Source organism: Aulonocara sp. 'chitande type north' Nkhata Bay, linkage group LG7 (genome assembly GCF_057382095.1).
Source record: "Aulonocara sp. 'chitande type north' Nkhata Bay isolate Kocher_YH1m ecotype deep benthic linkage group LG7, A_spYH_male_GT1.1, whole genome shotgun sequence".
Lineage (NCBI taxonomy): Eukaryota > Metazoa > Chordata > Actinopteri > Cichliformes > Cichlidae > Aulonocara > Aulonocara sp. 'chitande type north' Nkhata Bay.
The window spans coordinates 1773995-1801537 of record NC_141350.1 but is presented as its reverse complement, the minus strand read 5'-3'; the positions used below and the strand labels follow the sequence as shown (position 1 = coordinate 1801537).

At 45.3% G+C, this 27543-nt stretch overlaps 3 protein-coding genes and 1 long non-coding RNA gene across 6 annotated transcripts in view; 1 reads left to right on the top strand and 3 right to left on the bottom strand.

The window, feature by feature from the left end:
* LOC147324266 (uncharacterized) overlaps positions 1-1622 on the bottom strand; it is a 31671-nt gene extending 30049 nt beyond the window's left edge. Inside the window, exon 1 of the mRNA XM_086297922.1 lies at positions 1086-1622. The gene's annotated coding sequence lies outside the window, so the exon portion shown is untranslated. The remainder of the gene's footprint in view (positions 1-1085) is intronic.
* LOC147324264 (uncharacterized) lies at positions 1106-18551 on the top strand. Of its 2 annotated transcripts, XR_015130120.1 has the most exons (3): positions 1106-1740; positions 1825-2851; positions 17369-18551. It is a non-coding gene; the product is annotated as an uncharacterized LOC147324264 (long non-coding RNA). The 2 variants fall into 2 exon arrangements; XR_015130121.1 differs by lacking the exon at positions 17369-18551 and having other exon boundaries at positions 1825-3954.
* mmp15a (matrix metallopeptidase 15a) lies at positions 6229-16621 on the bottom strand. The gene is made up of 10 exons (XM_086297919.1): positions 15999-16621; positions 14781-14929; positions 12354-12470; positions 11955-12271; positions 11514-11675; positions 9565-9944; positions 9336-9474; positions 8273-8423; positions 8083-8198; positions 6229-6948 (listed from the first exon to the last, which is right to left on the bottom strand). The coding sequence occupies exons 1-10, from the start codon at positions 16107-16109 to the stop codon at positions 6488-6490; spliced, it is 2103 nt and encodes a 700-aa protein (XP_086154045.1). The 5' UTR covers positions 16110-16621; the 3' UTR covers positions 6229-6487.
* Positions 17210-27308, bottom strand: zpd (zona pellucida glycoprotein d). Of its 2 annotated transcripts, none has more exons than XM_086297921.1 (10): positions 24878-27308; positions 24720-24771; positions 24535-24642; positions 21324-21532; positions 21074-21231; positions 20740-20854; positions 18067-18194; positions 17808-17991; positions 17586-17691; positions 17210-17466 (listed from the first exon to the last, which is right to left on the bottom strand). In XM_086297921.1, the coding sequence occupies exons 1-10, from the start codon at positions 24896-24898 to the stop codon at positions 17345-17347; spliced, it is 1203 nt and encodes a 400-aa protein (XP_086154047.1). In that variant the 5' UTR covers positions 24899-27308; the 3' UTR covers positions 17210-17344. The 2 variants fall into 2 exon arrangements, 1 of the variants encoding a protein (XP_086154047.1); XR_015130119.1 differs by having other exon boundaries at positions 17446-17466; positions 17586-17710.
* Between the last annotated feature and the right edge of the window lie 235 nt (positions 27309-27543).

Genomic DNA, 27543 nt, shown 5'->3' with positions numbered 1-27543 from the left:
TCAAGAGTTAGAGGACGTTAGGAGGCAGGACTTTGTTCCAGCAGCAGCAAACCATAAGCTGCTTTAGCGAGAGGCTCCGCGGGGGGTCGATCGCTCAGAAAGGAAGAAATGTGGGAACGAGAACATTTGAAGCGGCCTGTGCGCACGACTGAAGATGGAGTGTCTCAGAGCCTCCAGGAGAGCCACTGTGCTGACTGATCTCACTCATATATGCACGAGTTATCCATATTGTCCTCGGTGACAGTTCATCAGCCCACTGAGATAATCCTCATCAGCAGGGGGGAGACGTCAGGAAAACCGGAGGATGTCCTGCACCGTGATCTCACCATCCAGGACACGAGACAAACGCTGGGATTATTTCTAAATGTCAATCACAAGATTGTTCTTTTAAAACATGCGTTTTAATTTTCCTTTGTCAGCATCACTCGAGCCTGGCTGAGGGGGCAGCTATCAGTGATGGTGAGCTAACGAGGGCCGGTCTTAAAGATTCATTCATTCAGCTGCATCTACAGGTTGGCTCTAGACACATAATACAGCACAACAAAGGTCTGGTAAAGGCTTCACAGCGCTCGGAGCTGTCGCGTGTTTTCAGCAGTGGGAATCGTTTCAAGGAAGAATCCTCTCGTGGATGATCCACGGAGAAGACTTCTTTGAAAAACTGTGTGAGCTGCTGTCGTCCCCATCAGCAGAGATCAGAGGCGCCTCTTCTCAAATTTGTGGCATTAAATAGTGCAACTCTGGCCCCAAGTAATCTACTAACTGTCATCCTCAGTGCCTAGGATCAACTCATATCCTTATTATAAATGGTCCCTTCACTTATAAAAAAAAGGAAAGAAAAAAGAAAGAAAATAGTTCAAGATTATAATTTAACTTTGATTGTATTTAGATTTTTATTTTTTAAAGTTCAAATTAAAGTCCCGGCTTCAAAAGATCTTTAAGGAGGGTCACACGCTCACTCAGCACAGGAAATGAAACCACATTAACTTCACCGGTTGTCTGCTCCATCAGGTTTTAAAGCACCACCTACGTAACCCACAAAGTTCCACATTTCACTGTGTACGTGATAACAGAGCTGCGTTGCTTACCTGCGTGCCTACAGGTGGTTCTGCATGCCGGTGGTACACGGATCTAGAGTGTGGCACAGCCGGCGCAGGTCTGCTGAGATCTTCACAGCGGATGCCCGCGGGGCTAACGGGATTAACCCGCAGCACCTGAAGGTCAAGGCCCAATCCCAGACTGTGAGCAATCGCAGATTAACGGCGAGGAAACTTCTCCGTAACCTATAAACTGCTGTCACGGGAAAACACGGAGCAACCAGCAGGTGGTGGATTGTTTGTAACAGAAAGGGGAAAGGTCCCTTTTCTGTCAGATCACAGTCGTTTAAACATGTGAGCACATGCAGCAGAGACTTCACCTGAATCATAAACGAGTGATGAATTCAATTCAATTTGATTATTAAAGTAACTAAATTTCTTTCATCTTTGCTTTTCACAGGAATGTCGATCATTTTGGATTCGTTCTCACTATTCTGCTGATTAAATAAGCTCCCACACTGCAGGGTCACTGAACTCAGCTGCTCAGCATGTGTGAGTCCTTCATCGTGTCAGTGCGTAGTGAGGGATAAAGCGTCAGGCTTAGAAGTGTATTACTGATGCAGTCATAGATTGGAACGACAGGAGGAAGAGGAGTGAGAGGAGGAGTGGTCAGCTTTAGTCTGCACTGCCCTGCTGGGTGTTTCCTGTGAGTTTATAAAACTTCTTATATTAAGTTGCTCTACATTTGTTACGTCATGTATTTTACTTGGTTGTGTTTCCTCCATGACAGAAACCTATGACACCACGAATGAAGTGAGTCGCTTGATCATCGTTGCCGTGTTGGAGCACTTTCACCTTTTCCCATCCACGTCCGAGCTTTTTCAGCAAAGCTCGTTCAGCTCGTTCAGCAGTCTAACAGTTTCGCTCTGTCAGCCTAAATGTCACTGAATCAGTAAAAATATGAAGAGAGCATACTGTGTCTTTAGGCCTCTGTCGGCACTTCCTTCCTCCAGACTTCTGTTTATTGAACATTTTCAGACTCAAAAGTTCCACGCAGATGTAATATTTATAGTAATTGTGAAAAGAGTCGCAGTTATCTTTCATAATCTTATCTGAATCTTATTCGTTTCATTATATTCATCACATTTAAATATGTTTGTAAAATCCCAGCTGTAGATCAGACTGGTAGGCATGGATCCACTTCTGTCAGCAGTCAAAGGCGGTGGGGACGCTCTTGCCCTTATTGTTTGGACACCACAGCCTAGCGGACTATTGTTGCTGACGTCCATCCGTCTATGATCAGTGTGGGCATCTTCTGATAGCAGGACAAACACAAGATGTCACAAAACCAAATCATTTAAAACTGATTTCTTGACTGTAACAGTGAATTCGCTGCACTCGATGGCCTGCACGGCCTCCGGCTGTCAATCCAATGGAGCGTCTGGTGAAATAGGAAATTCCCATCACGGATGTGGAGCTGAGAACCTGTGTGATGCTGTCAGTACAGTATGAACCAAACATGTCTGAAAACACCTTGTTGAATAATTAAGAGCCCAACCTGATGCCTGAATGTGTTTGAATTAGCAGTGAAGACTTTGAAGTAAAAATCACTCCTTATCTTAGAATAAGGTCAAGATGAGGAAAAGTATGAATCCTTTTTTTCCTATTTCACTATTTTATATCTTTTATCAGCTGGAGCCCAAACTGTACACCGGCCCTGCATGTGGGACTCACAGCCCGATCGAAGCAGTCACATCTATGAAAACGACGCCCACCAGTGAGGCATCATCGGTCGGATCCAACGCACTGACACGAAGGTAAGGCGTCCAAAAACAGTTCAGATGCTTCTGGTCATCACTAGTGTACAGTGTAGAGGACGCTGGTGCACTGACACTTGAAATGGGGATATTTCAGCCTTTTTTGCATTATGGTGTCATTTTTACTCGCCAACCTGAAGAAGAGTGGTTGCAACTATAACAGAGGGATTTAAGAATGAAAGCAGAAAGAAAGGAAGGTGGACAAAGCTAATGAGAGGATTGGGAAATAGGTATGAGAAAGAAAGCACGGCCCGATGCCAGAGGGTGATTAACGAGGATTCAGGACAGCCGTTGTTAAAAAGAAAACTGGTAAACAAGACGTGGCGTGTTGGTCGCCCCGCCTGATGGCGTGCGAGCTCTAAGGTGGAGCTGAAAAAGAACAACTGCAGGAAGAGGCAATTTTATGGCTATCAGATTCATTTGGTTCAAAGAGCAGATCGTCGGTCTGATCATCCAGGTAAACACAGACTGTCCCTGGCAGGTGGACAAACATTCACCAGTTCAGATAAATGTCCATTTAAAAAAGCCTCGTGCTGCATTTGAGAGTGAAAACCATTTATGGTGCTGATGAAGCAGGAGGCAGCAGGTAGATCTCATTATCAGCTCAGCAGGAGATAAGCTGAGAAAACAGGCTGATGACACAGAGCTGGGCCTTGGCTGGACACAGTACTTCCACACTGTCCTCAATTCTAATTGAACAGCTGGATTAGACCCGGTGAGGCGGCTGGTTTGGGAAAAGATGAGGTAGGAGAGAGCACAGGGATACACAGCTGTGTCCAGCTGTGTCCAGCTGGGACACCCCCCCCCCCGATTTGTCATATTTGAGTTAATCTGAGAGTCAAAGGAAAAGAGAGAGCAGCTGAGGAGTGGATGATCTGTGACGAAACTAATCCTCATTACCTCTGACATCAAGGTGCTCTCATGTACAAGACAAAGGAAGTCACGCAGGAGCCTCATGCGCACACACACACACACACACACACACACACACACACACACGTGCAGAGCTCAATACTTTGGTCCTTTACTCAAACCAACAGGAAAACACTGAAAAAGGATCAAAGTCAAATTTCATATGCTTAAAAAAAAAAAAAAATACACAACTGCAAATTTACTTACTGCGAATATTAGACGAGTGAAACTGTTAGAGGTGGAGCTCGTTTTCATTTCCATCATTTTATCGTTTAGAGCAGCGCTCTCCAACCTTTTTTGCGCCACGGACGGTTTATGCCCGACAATATTTTCACGGACCGGCCTTTAAGGTGTCGCGGATAAATACAACAAAATAAAACTAGTACCGGTACCGAAAAAAAGAAAATTTATTCATAACACACGTGAAAAGACCCAGGAAAACCGAGTAAACGATAAAACGATAACAAAATAACGCTGAAAACCGATAAAAACCCCGAAAACCCGACATTTCACACCTGAGCCTCAACTCTCGCGGCCCGTTACCGGTCCGAGGCCCGGGGGTTGGGGACCGCTGCATTAGACCGCAAATAAAGTTGTGATTTACAAAGTCACTGCTGACTTTAGATGTAAATAAATGCAACAAAGATATTTCATTTGAAAGATTCTTATTATTCAACATCGACATACATTCATAATATTAAAGATTTAAGTAGGAAAAAAAATGCAGTTTTGTGAGATCAAGTTTTCACCATTTCCTGGAGCAACGACTCCCTCTTGTGGCCAAAAGTATGAATAAAACTGCTGAACTTGAAGTTTCAGACACAGTATGGAAACACGCAGCAGCAAAGATGACTCGTGCTGCTTTTTATTTGAGTTTTATGTGAAACCTTTAATGTACTCTACACTGGAGTGCACAGGCCTTATCGAACATGCCCTGCATGCATCATCATCATCATCAAAAAAAATCTACTGCTGCTCTAACAAAACATCTGAATGCACACAAAATGTGCAAAACTACAAATGATAATGTAAAAAAAGTAAGAAATCCTTTCCCCGTACTATCTATATAGTTCTTTAAAAAACGCCGCCGCAGTATCCACAGGAGGGAAAACAAGTCACAACGAAACTCGATGCAAAGGTTAACAAGTTTAAAATGCTGATCGATGAGCCGGGAAAGACAATAAGACGAGATCCCGTCCTGCAGATGCTTCTGTGGATTCATTATCTTGTATATGCTTGAGCTGACTTTCCAGAAGAGTGGAGGAGAAAATGAACACACCGGGGAAAATACATGAGTGAAAGAAAGAAAAGCGAGCAGAGAAAAAGCAGACAGTCATCTGTAGCCGTGAAAACAGAGCGCAGCAGAAACAAGAGCTGAAAAGGAGAAGCGGACTCGAGTGGCCCAATGTAGGTCAGGAGGCACAACGCCAGCATTGCTCCTCCTCTAAATCCTTCTAACCTCCCTTTCTCCTTCCTTCCTTCCCTCGCTCGTCCTTTTATGCAGAAACCTGAGGAAACACTGACAGAGCCCTCCCTCTCCTCATCTCCTTCCCTCTCATTTCCCTTCTACTCTTTACTCACCGCCATCACTTTTTATAACTCCCCCTTCTGCATTTTTCCCGACTCCCCCGCCTCCCCTCATGCCTGACGGCCCTAAATCTGCAACATGTGGCCTTAATGGAAACCAGACCCTCACCCATTCAGGCCTCTCCCTCGTAGACATAATTAGCTTTAACTCTGTTTAGCATTAAAAAAGCAATAGAGACAAAAAGAGGACACAGTTGCTTTTTCACTCTCCACAGGCTGACACTGCAGATTTTATAAAAGACCTCGATAATTCTCGACAGCGCTCATAAAAAGGCGAATAAATCCTAACGCCGGCACCGGCCGTATATCAGCACGTCTCCGCTGGGATCGTGTTTGTAGCGCTGCAGTCTGCAAGAGGCTGCGGCAGGAGGAGGGGAGGCTGGAGCCTAAGTGTCTGTGCACGAAAAGAAAAGAAAAGCTACGTGCTGCGGGTGGATGAGCGAACATGCATGCACAAATCAGTGCAGATACAAGCTGTTTTTGAGCTAATGTGTGTCATGTGTGCAGGAAAGGTCAGACATAATGGGCTCAGTGGGAAGCGGGCAAGTCATGGACACGCAGCTGTCGAACATTCCTGCGCTGTTGGAGGACGAGCTCGGCCTGCAGAGACGCAAACAGCACAACAGAGACGGCAAAGTGCAAACGATCTGTTCTAAACAGAAGAAACGCTGCTGAAGCATCTTCATTAAAAAGCTTGTTCTTATTAATGCAAGCAAACGTGTTTATGTGACGGTGCTTCTAATATATGTGCTCGAAAGACTTGGTCTGCATTTACACTACAAATAATCCCCCAAACGTCCTCAGTCCAGTTGGAATTGATGCAATCACACATCCCTGGTGAAAACTTATTTTAAAGAAAGGGGTTTTTTGGGGGGGGGGGGGGGGGGGGGCCTTTTCAGACTTTTGGAAGGCACAGAGAGAGGCACAGTAGAAAAACCTGTGGCCGAGCTAAAGCTCCACAGGCACTGAATTCACAATTTTTTTATCACGTCACACGAGCAGTGAAAGTTCTCCCAATGACTAACGGGCCCATCGTCAGCTTTTTCAAAGCTTCTTTTCCTCTAACGCCAAAAGTAAAAACTGGGCGGCTGCACCAGATGAACGACGGACACCTGAACTCTCTCTTCGACTCGAGCGTCACACCCAGTCCTGCAGCGAGCGCTTGCAGTGCACCAAGGCCCTCGGTGTCTCTTTGTTCTGAAGAGTCCTGAGGATGGCATAGATTAGGACGAGGATGCACAGGATGAGCACCAGGGGAACGACCACCATAATCAGGGTCATGACCTTTGATTCATTGTCAGCCACAGCCACGACCACGTTCACGTCTTTGTCCTCCTCTTCCTCTGTGCTGTCAGGCTTAGCGGTCTCCTCTCGCTCCGAGTTTGCGTCTCTGTCTGGCTCTTTGTGCTCGTCTTTGCCTCGGTCTGAAGGCTCGACCGGTTTGTCTTCCGGCTCGGCGTCTGCGTCGGGCTTCGGGTCAGGGACCCCCACGCAACCCATGAAGTCCTTCAGGATGGAGCGGGGATAGCCTTTGTCTGCTTCGGATCTGCGATTGTCAAATCTCCAGTAGTTGGTGCCTTTGTAGAAATAGGTGTAAGCTGCACGAGGAGAAGAAAGGAGACATTTTCACTTGATGCCGATTATACAGCATGCACAGTGCTGATGTTTGGGAGCAAGCCCCCCTCATGTGAATAGAGCCTTTCTGGCTGTAGACCATTATAGAGTCAGATCAATCTAACAGGCAGTGAATGTACGTAGTTATCCGTACAGCTACAGCTAGCTCTCACAAACAAGGAAGAGGCTCCGTCCAAAGATACCAAAATAAATTCACTCATCGCATCTTATTAGTCAAATCATCAAAAACATGAACTTGTGGTTTTCCAGGGTTACGTGCCGACCTCGTCGTGTTCAACAGCGAACCTGCAGAGGCGACCCGCGCAGATTAATCCTGTAACTGTATTTTGTAAAGAGTATTTCCCCCTCATGATTTTGCATTATTGTCACAATGTTTCAGATCATCAAACAAATTCTAATAACAGAAACTTTTTCAGAAGGTGGACTAATGAATAAACTCATCATTTAAAAACAGTCTTTTCTAGTTACTCGGGTTACTTTTCTCTAATATTGTAAACTTGTTTGATGATCAGAAACGTACAAGTGCGACAAACATGCAAAAGAAAGAATCGCTGCACATTCAAAAGGTCGTGTGCGAAGACTCACACAGTGCGCCGCTTTGGTGACAGCCAGGCCTGACTATATTAGTCAAGTCTGCCAAATTATTGGATAAAATAAAACCAAAATGCAATAAATCCTTTGAAATCTGTCGCCTTTGTGCACTTATTGACAACATGCTGCATGAATAAGCACAGATTCTTCTCTGTGCTGCACAGGCTGCCTGCACAGCGTCTGGGTGGAGATGTGATCCGACTCTTACCGAGTGCATTCAGAGCTGCTCGGACACAAATCTCATTTCCAAAAGGAAGGACGGGCCAACCCACAGACCAGCGCTCTCCTTCCTCTCTCTGCTTTGTTGCTTCACTGCTTCCTCCAACCTTTCCTTCTTTCGCTCCCTCCACCTCCACCCTGCTGCTCTGTCAGGCTGTTCTCTTGCTTCCAACAGTGAAGGCGAAGCTTTTTATGTTTGTTGTGATTCTCATAAACCGAAGCTGTTGGATGTTCCCACTGCTAAAATAAAACCCGGGCAAATTGCTCAATTTAAACTCCTGACTTACCCCCATCATCGCTGAGGAAGGCTCCTTTAGGGGAGGGAGGGATCCTGCCCCATCTGCTAATTGGTTTGGGGAAGTCGCGGTCTGTGGTCCGTGTCTCCTCGTTGTATCGCCAGTACCTGCGAGACAATAAGACGTATTAAGATGTCTACGCGGCATTAAAACCTCCGCGCTCCGTATAGCCGAATCATACCTGTCTCCAGAGAAGAAGTACGTGTGCCCGTTGGGCTCCCACCAGATCGCTGTGTCGATCCCGTGTGGAGGAACGCCTTTTCCATAGTGATATAAGGGCTGTGGGTACCCTGGCATCACGTCAGCCTCCCTGAACAGCCAGAATCTGTCACCTGTAGGCACAGATGGAGACGACGCTTTGTCCAAAGAAACAAAAGCACACCGAGTCGAGCTTTCTCGCACAGCTCGTGTTTCTGACACGGCCAACAGAGGGAAGAATAAGGCAAAGGTAAGTCTGAGGAGAAGAAAGGAAGATGAAAAGAAGCTCATGGTCAGCACACATGGTGTACATCAGCAGGTTTACTCACTCCAGAAGAAAAGCAGAAAAGACAGGCGAGGTTGAAATGGCATGCATTCACACATTTTCCAAGACTTCCATATGTGAGGGTTGACTCCTCTCCTAAGCCTAATCTTTGGACACACTTTCAGCCACTTTCCGCTTCTACTGCCAGGCTGCTGCGCTGCGCTCCAGGCCAATAAAATGTACTGAAGTGTCCGAGCCTGATCAGAGATCCTGAAAACGCACAGCAAAGCACCACAGCTGCTCACATCTGGAGCAGCGCAGTCAGAGAGGCTGATGTAAGCCCCTCCACCTCTTTCATGAGGCCGTCCGGGCTCAGCTGGAGCCAATAACAGCTGCCACGCTGCACAGGCCTGTTCAAAACACCCAGTGAACTCACAAACACACATTCATAAATGCAAACTCGGTGCTCTCGTTCAGTTTGCAGCAATCATGTCGTAATGTTTTATTCTTTTGAGGGGAGTTTTTTCTTTTTCTGTGGTGTTTTAAACATTTTTTACTCAAATCCGTGTGATTCAGAACCTTGTAAATCAAGTTGTGCAGGAGACGAATGCAGAGTTTGCATCGAACAGTTCATGTTACGCTGCTCCTCAGAGAGGACGCGAAATGAGGAACTAGAGCTAAACTAGAATAACGTCGAGGCGTAACGCACTCGCTGCTCAGCAGGTGGGCGACGCTTTGTGGAAGTGGCTGGTTTTATTTGGAATAAGCAGCTGTGACGTACCTTTAAAAAAGACAAATTTGCCGTCGTGACGTTCGTACGCTGCGTCAATGTCGGTGGGGAGACCGTTCCAGAATACAGATATCGGCATGGGGTAATTATCGAGGACGCGGTTCCTCCGAACCCGCCAGAACCAACGACCCTGCAAAAGCAAAACAACGATGCACGTCTTAGTTACTTTCCCTCGCATGACTCGAACATTGCAGCTGTGAGCAAAGCCCTGTTTGTTTACCTTGAAGACAAACATCTCCCCCCTCAGCATGGTCACTGTATCAAAGTCTCCATCGCAGATGTCAGGGGGCTGGTTGTCTGGCAGCTTGGGAGGCCGAGGAGGAGGAGGGATGTCTTTCCGTGGAGTGACGGGTTCTGGCACAGGCGGGGATTGGGTGGTGGTGGAGGTAGGGAGGATGGGAGGCGAGGTGGGACCGGGGCTCGGTTCGGGTTGGGCCGGAGGATCCGGGTCGGCGTCCGTCGGGACGCGTGGGGCATCGGCTGGAGAATAAGTGGTGGGCTCTTCTTCTGGGACAGAAGGGGAGGTGGGGGAGTCGATGCTGGGTTCATCGTCAGGGGCGAGCGGAGAAGTAGGCGAAGCATCTGTGATGAGGGGAGGACCTTGGGGGAAAAAAGAGGCAACAGGAAAGGCTCCAGTCTGTGTGGCATTAGACATTAATACTTGCTTTTATTCGCTTCCTTTCGACTAAATACTCTGCAGCAGAGCGAACGCAGTTTTCCATTTTGTGACCGACTGTCACTCTGCTGCTGCTCGTTGGAAAAATCTGCTGGTTGCTAAGAGAGGAAAACACACAGATAAAGTCAGTTATGCAATAGGTATCAGCTGATGGGCTCCAAGATGCGTGGGTTACACTGGACCAAAGGCTTTGCTCAGAACACATCGAGGCCAGTATGTGAAGAAATCCACCGTCTGCAGCAAAACAACAAAAGCTCAGTGCTGCCAAACGAGAACTGAGGCCATCGCAGCACAAAGATACTGTCATCAGTTTTCTTCTTTTAAATTCAGCTGTGTTTCAGTGGAATAAAAACTTCACATTTACAAAGACCCTAGTCGGCCGCTATCCTCACAGGAAGACAGCGGGCGTGTCTGCGTCTCTGCACAAAGAAAGGAAAAAGCTCCAGGACGAGGCTGACTGCCCGCCGATGTTACAACATTTTTGGCTCCAAAGCAAAATACATCCCAAACCCAAAGATGTCAGCGAGTCTTCTCAGCAGCATTCACTCGTAGCCAATCAGGAGGAAGCTGTGAGCAAACACCATAACGAGCAGCACTTGGATTTATTCGGGTCGTGTGTCTGACCACACGGTAAACGTTCGCTCTTGCTTTAAGCTCAGTTTTGTATCAACCATCTCCAGCTCAGAGCGCTAAAAGCTCCGAGCTGTTACTCAGAGGCGGATTTATATAAAACAGCTGATGTGAGAGAATCAAACGTCACGGGATGTAAAATCAAAACAAGCGTGAAACCTGCGGAAAATCCTCGTTTTTATCTAAAGCAAAAGAAATGCAAAGTTCATAAATCATCAAGTGTGAACAATTCACGTCTGTGGTTTTAATGCAGCGCGATACGCCGACAAACGGCGTCTGTTAATCAACAACGCCATCTATTCAGGAGGAAGAAGATGGGCTCATCATACTGGAATGCATGACATTCTGCATCTGCTGCTTCCTGCATCCTCTGTAAGGATCCAGATGTGACGTGAGAGCGATGACTGACGTTTGGCTCGCTAACAGCGCAGCGATCAAAGCTCAGCATGGAAACAGAAGATGATGACACCCCTCTGAGGATGGTGAGCCCGACAACACGGACAATCAAGAATAGATGGAAAGGCTTTCGCTGCAGGGGTAGGGCAGATTTGAAATGTTAATCATGAAAGACAAAATAAAGTTTGGGGCATTTGCTTTTAGATTCAATAGTGTTTTTCCATAAATACTGCTAATATGCATTTAAGTAGCCCCAAACACTGCACTGGACCGCTGTGCAAGGATTCACCATGAGGATAATCAGCATCATTTCTAGTAATATCCATAATTTCCAGAGCACTGTGGGGTTTCACATCTCTTCTGCATACAGAGATTTAGAAGCTCTGCAGCCCAAAGAAAAGAACATCTCATGCTGGTAGAAATAACTCTGTATCACCAAAGACATCCATAGAGCGCGTTCTTCTCACCATATATGTGCTGTATGCCTCTGATGTCATCCTCATGGAGCGTGAAGTTCTGTGTGTGGACCCACTGGTAGACAGGAGCCATTGTGGCTCTGGGGTTATCCGAATGCTGCAGACCCAGAGCGTGACCGAGCTCATGAACCGCAACCAGGAACAGATCTATACCTGCGAGAGAGACAGGCGTAGCTGTGGGTCATCTGCTTTGAGTGTGCACAACAAGGAAAATGCACATTGCTTTGTGGTTGGTGCGCACACAAACGAACACAAAAGGCACTGAGAGCTCTCGGCCCAAACATTTATCACTGCGGAGTCAAAGCGAGTCAGGTCACCGAGTACGACCGCATCCTTCCAGGTTGCCTCCCAGCTGATATCGACCAAAACGGCGACTGTTCAGAGATTAAGTTGAATTTCTCACATAAGCAGAAAAAAAACAAACCCACTGACCTTTCGGGTTTTCGTTGTCCAGTGTCCAAGGCTCATCTGAATCAAAGTGCGTGTCCCCACCTATTCCCGGTCCGGGATAGTAGGCGTGGGCCAGAGACCCACCCTCGCCATCGAACAGTGACATATCACCATGGAAACCGGAGGCAAACAGCAGCAGGATATCGGCGAGCTTCGTCTGGCTGCTGTTGACGCCGTGTCCAGGTGGTAGCTCCTCAAAGGTGAGCGGCGTGACTCGTCTCCAAACACCGAAGGCTTTGCGGATCGCATCGTACGTCCGTTCCTCTCCCAGGGACGGGGGCATGTTTTGGTCCATTATACTGAAGTCAGAAGTAAAATCGTATCAGAGCTGCGGAGCACTTTGATTTATTGCAGTCTGATTGTTTCATTTGGTCTGGAAACCTGTAGGTGATGTGATCTTTGTCCCAGCGCTGCCCAGTCAGAACGTAGCGCTTCTTCCTGTCAACCAGATCCTCGGGCTTTCTGTCAGGGAGGCCACAACGAGGCCGCCGCATGGCCCTGCGCACACGCACACGCACACACACGCACGCACACACACGCACGCACAATAAAGGATTTCTCAGTTCCACATTAAGCTGGATGAGATTAGCTTTCTCATTCTCACCAGACTAACCTAGAAACGTGTACAGTCAGGTCCATAAATATTGGGACATCGACACAAGTCTAACATTTTGGGCTGTATACACCAGCACAATGATTTCAAATGAAACGAACAAGATGTGCTTTAACTGCAGACTGTCAGCTTTTATTTGAGGGTGTTTACATCCAAAGCAGGTGAACGGTGTAGGAATTACAACAGTTTGCATATGTGCCTCCCACTTGTTAAGGGACCAAAAGTAATGGCACAATTGGCTTCTCAGCTGTTCCATGGTCAGGTGTGTGTTATTCCCTCATTCCTCCAATTACAATGAGCAGACAAAAGGTCCAGAGTTCATTTCAAGTGTGCTGTTTGCATCTGGAGCCTGTTGCTGTCAACTGCCAAGATGAGAGCCAAAGAGCTGTCACTATCAGTGAAGCAAGCCATCATTAGGCTGAGAAAACAAAGCAAACCCATCAGAGAGACAGCAAAACCATCAGGCGTGGCCAAAACAACTGTTTGGAACATTCTCAAAAAGAAGGAACGCACCGGTGAGCTCAGCAACACCAAAAGACCTGAAACAACTGCGGTGGACGACCGAAGAATCCTTCCCCTGCTGAAGAAAACATCCTTCACAACAGTTGGCCAGATCAAGAACACTCTCCAGGAGGTGGTGCATGTGTGTCAACAATCAAGAGAAGACTCCACCAGTGTGAATACAGAGGGTTCACCACAAGATGGAAACCATTAGTGAGCCCCAAAAACAGGAAGGACAAATTAGAGTTTGCCAAACAACATCTAAAAAAGCCATCACAGTTCTGGAACAACATCCTGTGGACAGACGAGACCAAGATCTACTCGTACCAGAGTGACGGGAAGAGAAGAGCATGGAGAAGGAAAGGAACTGCTCATGATCCTGAGCATACCTCATCGGTGAAGCATGGCGCTCGAAGTGTCATGGCGTGGGCATGTATGGCTGCCAGTGGAACTGGTTCTCTTGTATTTATTGATGATGTAACTGCTGACAAAAGCAGCACCATGAATTCTGAAGTGTTTCGGGCAATATTATCTGCTCATATTCAGACAAATGCTTCAGAACTCATTGGATGGCGCTTCACAGTGCAGATGGACAACGACCCAAAGCAAACTGCAAAAGCAACCAAAGAGTCTTTGAAGGGAAAGAAGTGGACTGTTTTGCAATGGCCAAGTCAATCACCTGACCTGAATCCGACTGAGCATTTCATGTGCTGAAGACAAAACTGAAGGGAAATGCCCCAAGAACAAGCAGGAACTGAAGACTGTTGCAGTAGAGGCCTGGCAGAGCATCAGCAGGGATGGAACCCGGCGTCTGGTGATGTCTGTGTTCCAGACTTCAGGCTGTGATTGACTGCAAAGGATTTGCAACCAAGTATTAAAAAGTGGTTCTTATTCTGTCCCATTACCCTGCCCTGTTCACCTGCTTTGGATGTAAACACCCTCAAATAAAAGCTGACAGTCTGCAGTTAAAGCACATCTTGTTCGTTTCATTTGAAATCATTGTGCTGGTGTATACAGCCAAAAATGTTAGACTTGTGTCGATGTCCCAATATTTATGGACCTGACTGTATATCGATGCAGCTCTTGGGAACATTCCCCAGCCGGCTGCTGTAACCTGGACTTTTCAGCAAAGTGTGGGCGGTGTTGTGGCGCTTTGCACCATTAATTCACAGTCAGAGTTCAAATCCTCTGTGGAGTTTGCATGTTCCCTTTGCATGATAGTGGGTATAAGGGGCTGGGTTTATTGGCAGTCCTAAATTATACCCTCCCCTCTTGCCCTACGATACCCGGGACAGGCTCCACCCCCTGCCACTGTAAATTGGATAAGTGGAAGAAGATGCAGATGTATCCCTCAGTTTCCAGGCTTTATGAACAGCTAATCTAAGATGCAGGTCTTTGTAGTTTCACTACAAATCTACCACACAGACACAAACTGACCGTCTTCACACTTGACAAGAAAACCACAAACAGCGTTTCCAGCCGAGAATTTGCAGTAAAATTATTTTGAAAATCTTTGAAGGAAAAGCCATGCTCGTATTTGGGATTTGTGCCTGGAACTGTCATTCCATCCATCCCCCCCCCCCCCACACACACACACGTTGAATTCATAATATGCAAATGAATAGAAAAAAAAGTCTATACAATATCCCTGAGCTCTCTTTGTGGTCACTGCTCTCAGCACATAAAGAGCTTACGCGAGCGTAGCAGAGTCCACCTTCCCGGTCACCTCCAGTCCATACAAGCGCTGCATGTCGCTGATAGCTTTGGACATAATCTGAGCCGACTGCATGGTGGACATCTGCCTGCTGGCTTGAGACAGGTAGCCGAATTTACGGAGCCATGCCTGCGTGGAAGGAAAATAGAAGAGGTCGTCAGATTTCCTTAAGATAGCAGGTCTCTGTGCTTGTGCATCAGGAATGCATGGTGTATACATGAGCGTGACAGCCCCAGCTGTTGGAAGAGCAGCATCTGAGGAGTCGGGAGGAAAGAGAAAGTAGAAACAAACCAGATGGCTTGCATTAATACCAGGACATTCCTGCTCCTTCGTTCCTGCGGTGACAGCCAAGACGGGGAGAGAGGACAGAAACGGGAAAACTGACATTAAATAAATTGCACGTCAGTCCTGTGGGTACACCAGCTAAACCTATAGCTCTGCATGAGTGCCTGAGGTCCCTGCTGAATGAAGCGTCACATGTTGTGAATTATTCTTCTTCGTTTCATGTTTGATGGCACTGAAACTGAGCCACGAAGTCACAGAACAGGCAAAACAGGATGATGGCTCCAGATGGGTGGGGGGAGGGTCCTGATGTTAGGTAACATGTGCCTCAGCAGGAGAACACGAAAAAACCCACATGCAACGCGGCTTCATGCGTGCGCACTGAGACAGAAAATCCTTAGAGGGTCTTTGCTAGCAGGACAAATCTTAACCAATCAAATGTGTCGTTATGAAGCCGGACGGGCCAAACCTGCCAGAGAGAAACTTTCCTACAGCAGTGTGGTTTACGTGACAAGTTTGAATAATGTCCCTATTAAACCTTTAAAAGCTTAAAAACACATTTAATTAGCCTTCGTGTTGTGTTTGGGGGATAAACTCACTAATAAATAATCACAGGTAACACAACACATCAAAGTCATTTCCAGGTGAGTTTCACTCTGCGGTCTAAAGATGCCGCTTCAGACACATTGTTACCACTCAAAGGAAACACTCGGGTCTAATCGTTTCCTTGTTGACGGACGTCGGTCACACCTGCACAGCTGTTATCTGGAAAGAGGACAAAGGTCAAACGAGCTCCCGCTGTAATCTGTAATTCTGCAGTGAGACTGTTGAAAGCAGGATGATTCGTTTCAATGTGCAGCAACAACGATTTAAATAACAACATGGCAGTCTCCCCCCTACGGAGCCTTCAGCGTACCTCGGCGCTGAAGCGTTCTTCCTCTGGGTCATCTGGCACCGCGCTGCACAAGACCAGGGAGAGTAAGGACGCGGACGTGATGATCTGAGCCCAGGTTTGTTGGGATGTCATCCTTCCCTCGGACGCAAAGACTTGTTGAATGGCAAATATCAAACCAAGCCGCTTCCTCCGACAAGCAGATGCTTTTACATTTAACTCCTGCGGAAAGTGATCATTATTGTTCAGCTGAGAAACTTAAGGCACATTTAAAAGCCCGAGAAAACAAAGTGTTTCTACTCCATTCTTGGTCGATCCGGGACAACTTCCCTCACGGAGCATCCAAGTGTTTGTTTCCTCATACGGAGCTGATGCAGCAGAAGTCCTTGCCCCTTTCTGACGGTCACAATGGCTGATCGGCAGCTGAGGAGAAATCCTGCTGAAAGTCACAACTTCAAGCGTCCGAGCACCGAAATGAGCGCATGAAAAGTAAAGTACTTGTTGCGCCGTTTCTGGGGTTACTGCAAAAACCGACCGCAGTAACCCCCCAAAAATCAACCCGAGGGAGAAACTTCACTTTTCCCCGCTGCAGAAATCGACTTCTTTACGTTTTAACCGCGCAGCATGCCTGAGCCCATCATCGGACAAAAGAATCCGGCATAAAATATCTGTTACCGACTTCCTGTTAAGACCTCCCCCTCATGGCTCAACAAACCTGACCCCAACAAAAGGCCACACAAGGTAATGGTCAGTCTGCCCTCTGCTGCTGTGAATGGGACGCTGCAGCAGGTCCACGTGACCACAGCCATTTAACTATAGAAAAATCTTCATGGAAAACACGCGTCGTGTTATTTCAAGTCCTCAAAATAAAACGATTAAAATTCGCTTTTTCTTTAACAAAATTTCCAGACACTAGAGTGACGCGCAGTGACGTCACAGATATTTGAAGCTACAGGACAGTTTCATCTCATCTCCATACAATTTGCTGCCTTCATTAATCGAGTTACGGAGAAAATTAGACATTGAAATATCTAACATTGCATTTCTAATGTTAAGCTTTCCTAACAACACTCAGCCTCCAGTTCACAAACTTGCCATAAGCCTGGTTGCTTTTGTTAATGATGAGCCCACATGTGTCTGGATCTCAGTTTTTGCAAATATAACAGAAGTTAATCTCTTTTGGGCTCACGAGGCATCATCTTAGATGAAACTTGATTTTTGCTTAAAGGTCACCAGTTCCTTCTGCAGCCATGCTTTCCTCAGCTGACACCCACAGTCTGTGAGAACACTTGTTACGGTCGTCAATAATAAAACAAAGGAAAAAAAATGCACATTTTAATGTTTTATTTGTGCTGCCAGCAGCATTGTCATCACTGCTCCTCTATTTTCGCTAGCCTCTTTCTGCCAGCCTTGGCCACAGTGATGAGGATGACGAGGAAGAAGCCGAGAGTCCACACAGCTGCTACGGGCAGCACCACCGCCAACAGTACGCCTGAAACAAATGTGAAATTTAAAGAGAATGAAGGGACACATTTCTCATTAGCAGAAACCTGCTGATGCTACAGGAGCAGCAGGCAGAGTGTAAAGATTGATATAGAAACAGGAGCTTACTGGACTGAGATCTGTCTGGTACTTCGATCCTGATGGGGCCATAGGTGAGGAGACCCTGAGCGGGGTCGGCACTCACTGCTTCTCTCTTACTGATCGAGTTACAATTCTGAAAAAGAACGATGCTCCTGAGAAAAGTCAAAGATGATGAGACGGTAAAAACGATGCACTTCATCGTGTCCACACACTCCTAAATCGCCCTCAATAATAATAGCAGCAGCTCACGGGAATGCAGGACTCGTGGTCGTCCAGGTCACACAGCTGTACGGTGCAGTGCAGGTAGAGGTCGTGCGGATCTGCTGAGAAGCGAAACATGTCGAAGCTGTAGCGGACGGTGGACTTCTGCCCATTACGTCCAGACTGTCCCTCGGTTATATTAAGGAAGGAAACCGTTTGGTCCTTCACACACCTGGATGAGAGAAGTCACTGGATGTGAGGAGTTCATCGTTCACGTGCCAGAAACAACACAAAGAGAAGTTCTGACCCATTCTGAAGCAGGAAGTGAACAGATCCCTCTGTAGAGTTTGGCTGGGGATACTGTGTGGCCCAGCACTCGTTTACTCGGAGCAGAAATAAATCTGCAGGCTCCATCATTGTAACCTCGACATATACCTGTGCAAAACAAAACAATTCACTTTAAGTAATATTTGGTTCTTCAGAAGGCACTTAAACCAAGACGATTTTCTAAGAATAAATGTCAAAATTCCCAATCTTCTGATTTGATTCCACCACACAGTACTGACCCACACATACAGTTCTTACACACACACTGGACTTTCTGGACTTTGGTTTTGCACAACACTGGTCACTATATTCTTCATTTCCGGTTAATACTTGTACAGCTGCTGTTATTGTGTATATATTTATATTTAGATTTCTTCATACATTCTTATATAGTTCTATATTGTGTATTTTGTTGTACAGTTATTTTATTTTCAACTTTAATTTATATATTTTATCTTATTCTTCCCAGTTAAATTTACCCTTCATTCTAATTTGTGTTGTACAGTTATTTCATTTTTAACCTTAATTTATATTTTATTCCTTCCTAGTTAAATTTACCCTTTTTAATTTTTCATATTTATTTCCTATCTTATTCATAGCCTTTTCCTTTTTTGTTCTCTTTAGGTCACGAGCAGTTGTCCAAGCATTTCACTACATATCGTACTGTGTATGACTGTGTACGTGACAAATAAAATTTGAATTTGATTCTTTGATGGCAGAGAAAGGATTGACCTGCTAATCCCAGTTGAGGTCATCTCTAATGGGAGCGCGTGCTTACAAAGGCAACATCAAAGTCAAAGCCACCATCAGTGTGTAGAACATTAGCTGGGACTAATTTCACCCCGAGCATAAACTCGGCTAAACGTTTCGTCCCTTTAAACCTCATTTTCAGCATTTAGCCTGAACGGTCAAACGCGTGGTTCTCCAACTCAGTGCTGGGAACCAGTTGTGGACAACAGAGCCACACAGGTGAGGTGTGGAGGACCAGAAATATGGTTTTCGTCCAAAAGCCCTGAGCAACCCCTCATTTCTTGATATTTTGTTAGGAAAATAGGACAGATTTATTGAAACGTGCAAACATAAATGGAAACATTTGAGGCAAAGAGAGTTTCTACATCGTCAACCAACCTTCAAGGACATTCAGAGCTGCTCTTTGGATGTTGGCTGCCTTTTGTTCCATTGCTTCAGTAACGTTAAGATCTGGAGGCCAATCACCAACTAACCATGTATACTGTCACTGCATTTGCAGTTCTTGGATTCATGTTGAAAAATGGAGCTGCTGCCAATCACAAGCTTTGCAGATGATAATGTAAATCTGATGGTACTTTTCATATCGTTAATGACTTTGACAAGATCATCAATACTACTGAAACCCAAACCATAACAGCCTCCGTGCTTCACAGGTGACTTTAGACATCCTGGTGTGCTGCTCTGACCTCGTCTGTAGAGACTGATGATATTTGGATGCATCGCTCCGTGACGCCTGTTGCTACCGCTCGTGTACCTTGGCACACCTCAGGTTTTCCCTCCCTTGTAAATGCCTTCATGACAGCCGCTCTACCACAGAGGTAAACGGTTCATGAATTACTCAGCTGAAGAACCAGATGCTTCTCTCAGGTCTTCACTGGATTCCCCCATTTTTTAAGGACATGACTTTCATGTATTGTTCATCTGCTGCAGATATGTCTTTTAGCCCGGCCAACTCGTTGTGACACACACACACACACACACCAAGATGTGCAAACCTCCCCCTCAAACTGAGCCTTCTTTTCTGAGTTTGAGGTGACCCTGCACACCACCTCCCCCTTTACCAGGGCGTTTGTGTTGTGTGTCCAGGTGAGATGGACGGCGACGTGGGTGCCCAGAAACCTGAAGGTGGAGACAGATTCCACCACTTCTAATGGGACCGGTCTGTGCCTCCTGAAGTCCATTATGAGTTCGTTCAGCTTCAGGTTGTTTTCTAAACACCAGCGGGACAGGTTCTCTACCTGCGCCCTGTACGCCGTCTCATCTGCATCAGAGATGAGCCCAGCCACGGCCATGTCATGGTCAAGCATGCCAATGAAACCCCCGTGATGTTTGCCATTTATTCCTGTTTTCTACCATCTATATTGCATTCTGGCACCGTTGGTGTGGAGCACCCACAATTCTAGTGTACACATACAATGACAGTAAAGGGCTATTCTATTGCATTTGAACCAGGGCACATCAGCATTGTAACCTGTGCATAATCAAACTGCTCTTGGGCAGCTTCTGTCCAAGATAACAGATCAGCATTTACAAAACCACCACCCAACAGTCTTGGAAAATGGCACCACCATTGCAGCTGGCATCATGAGTCAGACCGTGGTCAGGCGGGCAACAGTGCTCAGGATCTGTAGTTCTCTGTATCAAACAGACTGATTTTAGCACTAAACCCTTCTACTTGTTGCCATCAGATATGAACAAAACCCTATTAATCAATCTGAGTAATATTTCTACAGCCCTGAGTGCACGTTGACTAGCACTACATGTACCTGCTTAGCTCAGGTGTTGCATAAAGGCAGGCTGCATCACAGCACAGGTGAATTTGAAACCTGCTTCAAAGAACCAAAAGTCCATCCTTGTGTCTAAGCATCAGTTTCATCTGTGACTGGTTAAAATCTTAACCCACCTTGTCTCGGAGCTCAATGGTTGGAGAGCTTGTGTAAGGTTTAGTGTAAGTGTGGTCTGTGTACAACATCATCCGTATCTTGGCTTCAAGTTCGTCTACTCGCATCACCGTCTCGCTGCACGTAAACAGAAGAAAGTCAAGAAAGGCGGGTTGTTCGTGGCTCTGAATACTCAATGGACAGAAAATCATTAACTCATTGCAAAGACTTCAGCAGACGGGTTTCAGAGGTCCATCAATTGAACAGACTTATTACAATGCTCAAAGGCAGCTTAAAAAAAAGAAAAGAAATGTGAAGTACCATGGATGGAAAAGATGCGTTTATTTCGCCCCTCACCTGGAGATTGGTGAAACTGAAAAAGGCAGACTGACTCTTCTGATGAATGGATACATGCACGTGAAATCCATCCTGATAACTGGATCTCTAATGATGTTTCCAGTAACCCGAGGGTCTGACCTCACACTCAGGGAAAACCAGATGTGAGTTACATTTTTCTGTAAGGGGACAATAAAAGAAACAAAACATTGAGGCGCTCATCTTTTTCTAGGCTGGCGCAGACATTAAAGGAATTGTGCTCGAGCTGCACCTCAAACGGCAGTCCTCCACAGGTCACGTATTTGTGTTTGGAAACCCTGAACACGTAGTAGGGGACGCCGTCGATATGCTCTCTCTTAGCACCACAAGATTTGTTTGGCAAGTGAAGCGATTCCAGCGGCACGCCGTGATACTCGAAAAAAGCTTCCGCTGCTCTGATTGCTATGTGGTCTTTCCCACACATAACCTTGAGATGTGCATCTGTAAGAAGCAAACGTCAGCGAGTCTCTAACATAAACACGTATCAAAGGAAACGGCTCAGTTGGTGAATCGCATCCATCTGAGATTCCAGATTGTTCGTGTAAATGAGAAGTTTGATGCACACAAAGGTTAGCCATGGAGTCCCACAAGGCTCTGTGCTAGGACCAGAGATGGGCTGTAATCCGATTACTTTTTTCAAGTAACGAGTAAAGGGATTACTATTGCAAAAACGGTAATTAGATTACCGTTACTTTCCCGTAGGAACGCTGCGTTACTGCGTTACTAAAACCGTGATTTTTTGCGAGTGTCTCATGACAGTGACGTAAGCGAGTGCGACGTTAGTGACAACAGCTGTGTGCAGATCAACAATGGATCATATATCGAGTGCAGAGAGAGTATGAGCATGCAGCGTTTAAAGCGTGGAAGTACTGACCTTACTTTGAGTTTGATTCCATAAAAAGTGACAAAAACATTAGTGTCCGCTGTGCGTGGGAAGAAAACTTCTTTTTACAGCAAAAAAACCCCTAAACTTCCAAACAAGCACCGAGTAGCTACGACGTAATGGGAAACTCACAGAGAAACTCACGGATTCTTCCACTGACCGCGGCACACCTGCACCAGGGTAAACCTCCGCCTACCCCACTCCTGCTTTACAGGTGAAAATAGAGCAACAGGACCGCTGAGTCTTTGACTTTATTTATTTTCTGCTGTGTTTTACTTGCATCTATTTGAAAGACTGAGTGTAAACACAAAAAATATATTTTATTTTATGTGCTGGAATGTGCAGAAAATAGGTTTAAATGTTAAACTAATTTCTTCCAGTCAGAGAATGTTGCAGATAATTAAATGTTTGCTTGATGCATAAAGTTAAAAGATTAAAACGAATAAAACAAGTTTTAAAAAGAGACTTTTCCATTTGATTACATTTTGTATGATGGGTTATGTAGAAAAAGTAGAATTGGGCTGAAAGATCTATCACTTTATCACCTCTTCAGGTTGTAAATCGTGTTTTTAAAAAGTAACTACGTAATTAATTACTTTTGAAAATAAGTAATCAGTTACTGATTACTTTTTTCAAGTAACTTGACCAACACTGGCTAGGACCACTACTTCTCACGTTAGACAACATTATTAGAAAACACTGCATACACTGAAACAAAATGACATCAGTTGTCTCAAAGGCCTGGATGAACTTCATTTGTATTCCATCGTTTCCATTTTACTTCTCATCGTTTTTAAAACTAGTTTTCATTGCAGTTAGTTTAAATGTCTTCTTACACCAAGCTTTCTGTTAGGTATTTTAGTACCATGGTAGCATTTACTGGATATTGTTTTATAGTGACATTATGCAGGAAAACTCTGTCATTCAATAAGGCCCCTTTGTTTTAGTTATTTTTCTCTTTGACCCAAGAATTGATGTGTGAGAATCACAGGCTGGTACAAGGTTGAAATACCACAGAGATCACTCCCTCAGCTACATTAGTTTCTTAATCTTTTAGACGCCTGTTGAAGGCCAGATGGTTTGTTTCAGATTTCACTAATGTAAGAACTCTTTGTTTTGTGCCTTGAAAATATGTCGCTGAGATAATCACAATTGTAGCTGAACTAATAAACTACACAAAGGATGCTTCTTCACCCAAGGGCAGGAAGACGCTGCCTTATCTTGGTCTGTACTGGTTTAAACTGATAATCTGCTGTCTCATGAATTTTACCCTCTATATAAACTGTTGTACTTGAGAATAAAGTTGAGTCGATTTGGGAAGACAACCTGAAGCAGTCTCTGTTTTCTTGTTCTCCCAAGCTGCTCCCGAGCTCGTACTAACACGCTGAATGGCATGCTTGAATGTTACTTGAGAATATATTTGACTGTGTTACAGACTAAGGGACATTCTCTGCTGATAGACGTCCACGCCTCGGAGGAAGTCGATCCACGGATTAGGCCTTGGAAACCGTTTCCTTCACTTTCGTTAACTGTAATAACCTGGGTTATATCCCACCTCTTGAAACACGTCAGATGACAAGCAGCCCTGTCATTGTTTGCTAGTTACAAATGTGACTATGCCTCAAGTTTCTAGTAGAAAATTAGGAAAAAGTTTTTCCACATCAAACCATAATTTGACTGAAGATTTCTTAGGGGCAGTGCGCAGTACTGTAAAACACCAAGTAAAAATGAGCACACCTTCAGAAGATTAGATTAATTAACATCAGGCTTTGCTGAATGAGACGGCAAGAAACGTCACAGATATTGACTTTGCTACATAAGAAAACACGAGCCTGCGGTCAGGAGAAGCACCGTTAACAATGCGGTCAGAAAAAGAAGCATCTACACTAGTCGGGAGAAAGCTGTGGGTGGGTTGTTGCATATCAGCATTTTAAAGTAGAAGAACCAGGGAGGGGAGATCCAAGTTTGTGGCAGTAACAGATGGAGAAGCAGAAGACAGAAGGGTACTGCAGAGTGAAACGTGGTGGAGGAAAAGTTTAAATCTGGGCTCGTTTTGGCTACTCTTAAGTTGTTCGTCCTTCAGAGACACTCCACCCTCTGGTTTGCTTGTTTGTGGATAAGGATTCATACACAGCAGTGGGATAATGAGCCAAACACCTCAATCTTTGTGAAATTGGACTATCACGGGCTGCCCTCCAAAAAAACAACACTACATATTTATGTTGGAACAAGACGTGGAAGTGGGTATAAGAGGACTTGCAGAACAGTGTCAGTGCAGCTAAATGCATGCTATCACAAACCAAACGCATGATTCGAAAACTCATTTTTCACAATGACAAGCTTTGAAATAATATTCTAAGAGATATTAGCACCGGGATCAATCTGAGAAGCTGATCTTAGACAAGTATACATTTTTGTACTTGTTATGATTTAATCTCCAATTCAAAAGCCCTAAACACAATCAGCCCAACTCAGCATAATTCTGGGGTGCATTCAGTTTCTCTTTGACAAAACTGATGATGAAATGCATTGAAATAAAAGAAAAGACAGGAGAGCCTACTTCGGTCACACTTGTCAGCATAAAAGCCGAGAGCACATTTGCAGCTCCTCTGGTCTTTAGACAGGACGCATCTTGTGGGGTCGGTGCAATGCTCCACACTGCAGGTTCCTTAGAAAGGACACAGTAAACGAACTTGATGAATCTCCACGCTGAAACACATCTCACATTTTTTTTAACCTTCTTACCCTCAACCCCGTCCAACGTGAACCCGAGGAAAAGCAGCAGAGCCACGGGAAGCTATTTTGGAGGAAGGATATTTCCGCTTTTACTCTTTTTATCCATCTTTCTTTTCTTTTTTTACACGAAAGGACAATAAAGCTGTGGATGTTTCACCCGGGCCTACCTTCAAGCCGGTTAAGCTCATTGCAGTAACGATTTGTGGGTATATGCAGGACACGCTGGCGTTATATTTGCAGTCAAACGAGACGTCCTTCTCCGCTCCGTCGTTACTTCACCTGCCGGTCTCCAATCAGGAACACCTGCTGTGTTTTTCCGTGGAGGGTTTTGGAGCTTTAACCCCGCTGTTTGAACCCCGCGAATTAATTCGGCTAAATATGTCATGTTTAAAGTATCAAATAAGTTTGAACACTCAGCCCCACCACGTCGATCTCCTGCGTTTTATTGATTAACATAAATAATATTCTGATAATTGATTATATTTACATTTTATAGTTTCACGGTTTCCCTTAAAACAAAGGGAAAGAAAATAAAAAGAGGCAAAACACAAACATCTTTTTTTTAGTTCCTTCGTGGATGTGCTGACAAAATTGGTTTTATATATCAAGAGGTTTCCAGCAGAGGGCGCTATTGCCGCCTCAAACTAGTTCCGTGCTTCGTCATCCCCATCACCGTTTACAGCAGTGGTTCCCAAACCTTTTTGCTGGGCCCCTTTGTTTTACAAGAAAAATGTTCCCCACGCGCGTGCACACGCACAAACACATCCTCCAACCACACGCGCTCATATTTTGCTCCATTGCGGTTTATTTCACACCTCAAACATTTAGTAAACAATTAAAAAACACAAGTAAACTGCAATAAATTACAGGTGGTAATAAAAGAAACTACTAACTCTTTTATGCTGCGTCCGCGCCTACACGGGTGATTTTGACCACGCAGCTGTTTCGTCCACGTAAACGGCGTTTCCAATCACCGAAAACGGAGATTTTTTTAAAACTCCATTTTTGCGTTTAACGTGTGGACGAGGAATACAGAGTTGGTCAGGCAGCGTCAAAGGTATGTGCCTTTATTCACGTCACGCTGTGGCCACGTTATTGTTTACAGGAGATGAATCACAGAATGATAGAGACGAAATACTGTTAATCTGACTGTCTGCAGGTTTACACGCAGTTACTGTCCCTTTGTTTACAAAGGCAGAGGCGTCACGGTGTCATTATTTTACATGTACTTGTTTTTTTCCTGTGTAATAATGTTCAACATTGCTGTCAATACATTTTTAAAAAGGTTGGTGAAGCCAAAGGGAAGAGTTGCTTCACCACATTTTCTAGTCTTTGGCTTAGAATGAAGTTGGTTTGGAAACATATTCAGCGACGCTTCATCTCCTGCTTTGCGTTTCTGTGGGCGCCCCGTGCTAGCAGTGTCCAAGCGTTTTGTTTTGACCCCCCCCCCCCCGCTAGGGGGCGGGCCCCACACTTTGGGAAGGTCTGGTTTACAGTATGCGTAAAAACGCCGCAGTCACTCAGGTGACTTAAAGTTCGGCTCTCTAGTAAAGTAAAGACTTTGAGCCAGATGCATCTGGACACTGGAAAATCACTAAAACCACTTTGATTCCATATTTGGACCACTGCGGGCACAGAAGGTTTAGTGTCAGCAGGTCAAAACAGTGGGGCTCCTGCATGATGGGCCTGTGGTTGGAAATATCTGTGTCTCCAGGGAAGCCATAAGTGGGTCAGTGCATTTCCTTCTGTTCCAACTCGTCACACCCCGAGGCTGGGGTCCATACTCTCAGGCATCACTGGCCAGGCCTCCCTTCTCTGCTGCGGAGGCACGAACAGCACCGAGGAGCAGGTTCTTTGTCTCTGGTTGTTCAGAGCTGTACACTTCATTTTATTATTCCAATCTTCAGTTTTGCAAATTTGAGTAGATGTGACACGATGTTACAAAACCTCTGAGGAAAAATCGGCTGAAATCCAGCAAAGAGCAGAGGCCAAAGATTTTGAAATTACCGATAAATAATGGCTCGGCACACGTCACATTTTGGTTTAAGATGAAATACTGTTACAGTACAAAGATGTCCTCTTTTTACACTGTTGGTAATTAGCTTTAGATTTACAATGTAGCCATGTGTGCTCTTGTCTTTGCAAGCAGAAAAAGAATCATTCTGCTACATTTGAAATGATCTGTTCTGTGCTTTGATGCTTCCCCTCTAGCTGTAGGTAATACAATCCACTGTGTTACTATAATCTCAGTCAAAGAGAAAAGAAACATACTGGACTTTATTAATGGACCAAAGAGGGAATCTTATGCTTTACAGCTCAACGCGGTGAGTTTATGGAAGATTTCATCAAGCAGATGTACCTGATATCAGAGTGAATTTGACTAAAATAACTGAAAAAGAAAGAAAGAAAAAAATGATCTCGGCAGATTTAACTGACAAAAACGCGATCATTATTTTCCCTTTTCAAAGTACCGGTACACAAATGATCGTTGTAGGACTGAAGACTTGAGCTCTCCCAGCTCTGCTCCGTCTGGCTGAAGCGGGTCCTCGTCTCGTCGGCAGCGGTGCAGGGCCACCCTGGTGTTGTGAAATAGCCGGGTTATAAGAGGTGTGTGTCATCGGCCTGATTCACAACACCAGCTGCGGCACACACACCTGAGAGGCAGATCTTCGGGTGACGGAGCTCTTAAAAACACGCACGAGCATTTTCCTGAGAGACTGCACCGCCCAATACAGTCTAACGCGGCCCTGACGACGTAAGCAGGAAAAACATAAGGAGGCGATAAAACAACAAATGCAAAGGCGAGACAAAAAGACGCTCGAGCACAACAGCG